The sequence below is a fragment of the Furipterus horrens genome, unplaced genomic scaffold (assembly GCF_987537825.1).
Source record: "Furipterus horrens unplaced genomic scaffold, mFurHor1.1.pri manual_scaffold_7, whole genome shotgun sequence".
Taxonomy (NCBI): domain Eukaryota; kingdom Metazoa; phylum Chordata; class Mammalia; order Chiroptera; family Furipteridae; genus Furipterus; species Furipterus horrens.
The window spans coordinates 2,024,495-2,028,122 of NW_028327177.1; the positions used below are offsets into that span (position 1 = coordinate 2,024,495).

Here is a 3,628-nt window from a genome sequence, read left to right on the forward strand (position 1 = left end):
TACAATGTAACAAAATGTAACATAAACTACATTTTTAGCTGAAACTGGAACTAGTTGTTTTACATAACTGATGTTTGGAAGCGCTTCAAAATCTGCCTGTAACCAGAAGTGCAGCCGGATCGTCTCTGCCGCCGCCGCAGCTCACAGCGGCACGGGGGCAGGTCGTGGCACGGGGACGGGTCGTGCCTGGCCGTGCAGGCAGCTCCGCCTCGGCGCCCTCCCGCCACACTGGGGGCTGGCGACTTCCTTCTGGCTGATGGTGGTGTGGGTGCATCAGATGCTCTGTCTCAGCCAGGAGAGAATGCAATGTATTCAGAGTCCGAGAAGTGACGAGAATAAAACCGCACAGTGTTGTGCTGACTTCAAAGCCAAGGTACTGGCTCTGGCTGGGCAGCTCAGTTGGCTATAGGGCATCACCCCAACACAGCAGATTGCGGGTTTGATCTCGGGCCGGGGCCCGGACGAGACGCAGCCAATGAATGCGTGAGGAAGCAGAACAACAAATCCGAGTCTTGCCCTCCTCCTCTCCCCATGCCCCCTTTCCTCTCTCTCTGAAAAATCAATGCATTAAAACCACCACCGCGGTGCCAGTCCAGGGGGGTCCTCACCAGGCTGACTTTTAAAGCTTTCGGTTTAGGGTTAGGACTCTGCTTCATCATCGTCACTTTCATCGTCCGGGTCACTCTCCTCCTCCTCCTCTTCTTCCTTCAGCATTTTCAGATATTTACTAGCTAGTATCTTCTTCGGTAATATATCTTAAAGACAGAAAGCTGACATCAGCAGTTGCCTGTGGCAGGCCGTGAACAGAGCAACACAGATTTCCAAATGTCCGGGTTCCTGCTTTGACCTCTGGAATCGGTTCCAGGACAAGACAGGACCAGACCGCGGCAGTGCTGGGCGGTCCGCCGAAAGCACCAGGCCTGTTTCCATTTCCCTGAGTGCACACCGCCCGCTGCTGCCCGGGCGCGGCCACGGGAGCCCCTGCCCCGCCCGCCCGGGCACACAGCCCTCTCCAGCCGTGGCCCGCACAGCCTGTCCGACGACAGCCGGTTTCTGTTCCTGGGGCCAAGCAGACCAGCCCCAGCTTCCCCTCCAGCGGCAAGGAGGAGTCGGGGGTGGGGAGGGGCGGGTGTTCTGCCAGGCCCCGCAGCCAGCCCCACGCCCTTGCGGGGCCGTCGCCCACGCGATCGATCTCGGGGAGCCGCACGACACCCACGCTCAGCGGCCCAAACTGCCAGGCCCCGTAACCAGGGCGTGTCACCGGCGAGTACCTGCAAGAAACTGGAACGTCTCCGACTCCTCCGCGGTGCTCGACAGGTCGCTGTACGTGAGCGCCTGCTTCTCCTGGCCCCCGCCGTGTCTGTAGGAGTGGGCGGCCAGGCACCGGACGAAGAGCTCCTGGAACGAGCGAGAAGGTAAACCAGGACGCGTCCGCGCTGGCGGGAAGCAACGGTCCCTGAAAGTGAGGTTTCTAACAAGAAAAATGTTGAAAACTAAGCAGCGAATCGCGAATGTCTAACGACCCATCTGTGCAGTTAGAGAAAGACCGAGCGAGCACTCAGACTCCTGCGTGGCTCGGGCCCGGGTCTCGGGTGGGTCCCTGCGAACAGTCAGCGCCCGGACGCGCGGGGCGGCCACGTCTCCCCTTCCGCCCCAACGCCTCCCCGAAAGCAGCCGCTACACTGGGCCTCTCCTCCCCTCCGGCGAGTGTGGTCAGCGAGGGGTGCAGGGGTGCCCGGGGCGCAAACCGTGGTTCCCGAGTCCCCGCCGGCGCCTCCGCTGGGAGACACAAGCACCCCGGCACCGCGCGCTGGACGGGCGGCTGTTCTCTCGGACCCTCGGCCCGCGTGGCCCCGGCACAGGGCGGGCAGGGCACCGAGACGCCCCACGTCCCTCCGCTCCAGCCCAGCACGTCGCTGGAGCGCGTGCGCGGAACCGGAGGCTCCAGCAGCTCAGACCGCGGCGCGGGCAGCCCCGGCCCAGCGTAGGCGCCGAAGGGCTCTGGCCGCGGCCGTCTAACGGTGCGTGCCGCTGGGGTCCCCACAGTCACTTCTAGCCGGGTGACCCACTAGGACAGTGGGGACAGGCGGGGCGAACCAGGGCATCCCGGGGCCGTCGGGGGAGTCGGGGCCCCAACGCCACGAGCCGAGCCGACAGGAGAAAGAGGGCCCGGCTCTGGGAGGGTCCAAACCGCGGTGACGCGGTTGCAGGCGCAACGGCCGCGCGCATCTCTGCGCGGTTGCCCAGGTGACCCCGCGCGGAGGACGACGGGACGGCGCGCGGAGGAGAGCGGGAGCAGCGCGAGGTGGGCGGGGCGAAGGACGCGCGAAGGAGGACGGGAGCGGGCCGGGAAGGGCGGGGCCAAGTGTAGGAGGAAGTGGGGGGTTGCTGGGGCGCGCGTGGCGTGGAAGGGAAGTGAGGCGGGTCGCGAAACAGCGCGCAGGCGTGAGCCCGTGAAGGGGCGCGGGCGGCGCGCGGACCCAAGGGGAATTGCACAGCGCGACCGGTCCCGGCGGCCCCCACCGCGCGCCTCGCTCCTCACTTCTCCCCGAGCAGCCCCCGGCTCACCGTAGCCTTAGCCGTGAGCACGAGCGCCTCCTGGTTGATGCTGGACACCTCGGGGGAGCTCTTCATGATGACCCGGATGCGGGAAAGCGGCAGCGACACGATGCGCTGCTCCCCGCACTTGTCTCTGCCCACGACCACGTCCGCCATCTTTGTGTCCTGCCCCCGCGGCAGCAGCCGGGACCGGCCGCCAGGTGGCCGCCCGGCACGGTCGGTGCGGGAGCGGAGTCCCGCTGCCTCATGGGAGTTGTAGTGCCAGGGAGGCGCGGTGGCGGAGGCCGGGAGCCGTGCGTGCGGCGATGGACTACATGCCCCACGATGCCCCGCGCGCCCGCGGCTGCGCGGACGGAGCCCGAGGGAGCGCCCGTGGGGGCCCGAACGCAGGGGTGGGGCTCGTCGCGGCGGCGGGAACCCGAGAGAGGCCGGGTGCTGCCCGGAGGAGGTGGGAACGCTCTCCTGGAGCCTTCAGCCCGGAAGGAAGACGGGGCGGAGCCGGGCAAGCGAAGGGGGTGCTGAGCACCCCCGTGACGGACGAGAGGGGCGCGGGGCGCTGTTGTCCGCGGGCTGGCGGGCGGGCCGGCCGGGCAGTGGTGTCTGGGCGGGCGCCCGCTGGGCGAGAAACCGGCGACGGCGAAGGCCCCGGGGAGGCCCGCACTGAGCCGGTGTGGACCCAGGCGCGCCTCCGTCCTGTCGTTATTCTGAGGGAAGCGGGGAGAGGCTGGGGGGCCGCGGGGGACGCCGGGGTCCGTGCTGAGTCCGAAGGCTCCCGCCGGCTGCGGGTGGTGACCAGGCCGGGAGGGCGCGGGAAAGGCAAGGAGGTCTCCCGCGGGCGCTGCTGGGACAAGAGCGGCGGGTTGGCCCGGGGGCGGGTCCGGCCGGGCCTTGTGGGCTGAGGATGTTGCGGGAGTGGGGGGGCCCAGGTGCCGCTCGGGGAGCCGGGCGGGGGGCTGGGTTCGGAGCGCGGGAGGTCGCACCTGCCTGTGCCGCGCGGGGCGCTCCTGCGGCCTGGGGTTCCGGCTGCAGCAGCTCACGGTTTGTTTTTGAGACGGAGGGGGACACATCG

General features: G+C 68.0%; 1 protein-coding gene across 1 annotated transcript; it reads right to left on the reverse strand.

The window, feature by feature from the left end:
- Positions 1 to 382: 382 nt before the first annotated feature.
- CHRAC1 (chromatin accessibility complex subunit 1) lies at positions 383 to 2,806 on the reverse strand. The gene is made up of 3 exons (XM_090282723.1): positions 2,569 to 2,806; positions 1,272 to 1,398; positions 383 to 755 (listed from the first exon to the last, which is right to left on the reverse strand). The coding sequence occupies exons 1-3, from the start codon at positions 2,713 to 2,715 to the stop codon at positions 640 to 642; spliced, it is 390 nt and encodes a 129-aa protein (XP_090138849.1). The 5' UTR covers positions 2,716 to 2,806; the 3' UTR covers positions 383 to 639.
- Between the last annotated feature and the right edge of the window lie 822 nt (positions 2,807 to 3,628).

Excerpts from the sequence above, each read along its gene's own strand:
- CHRAC1 (XM_090282723.1), bottom strand. The coding sequence starts at position 2,715 with ATGGCGGACGTGGTCGTGGGCAGAGACAAGTGCGGGGAGCAGCGCATC. Across the intron at positions 1,399-2,568 it reads TGCTCACGGCTAAGGCTACG|GAGCTCTTCGTCCGGTGCCT; the intron begins GTGAGCCGGGGG and ends CGCTCGTTCCAG. Across the intron at positions 756-1,271 it reads GACGTTCCAGTTTCTTGCAG|ATATATTACCGAAGAAGATA; the intron begins GTACTCGCCGGT and ends TCTGTCTTTAAG.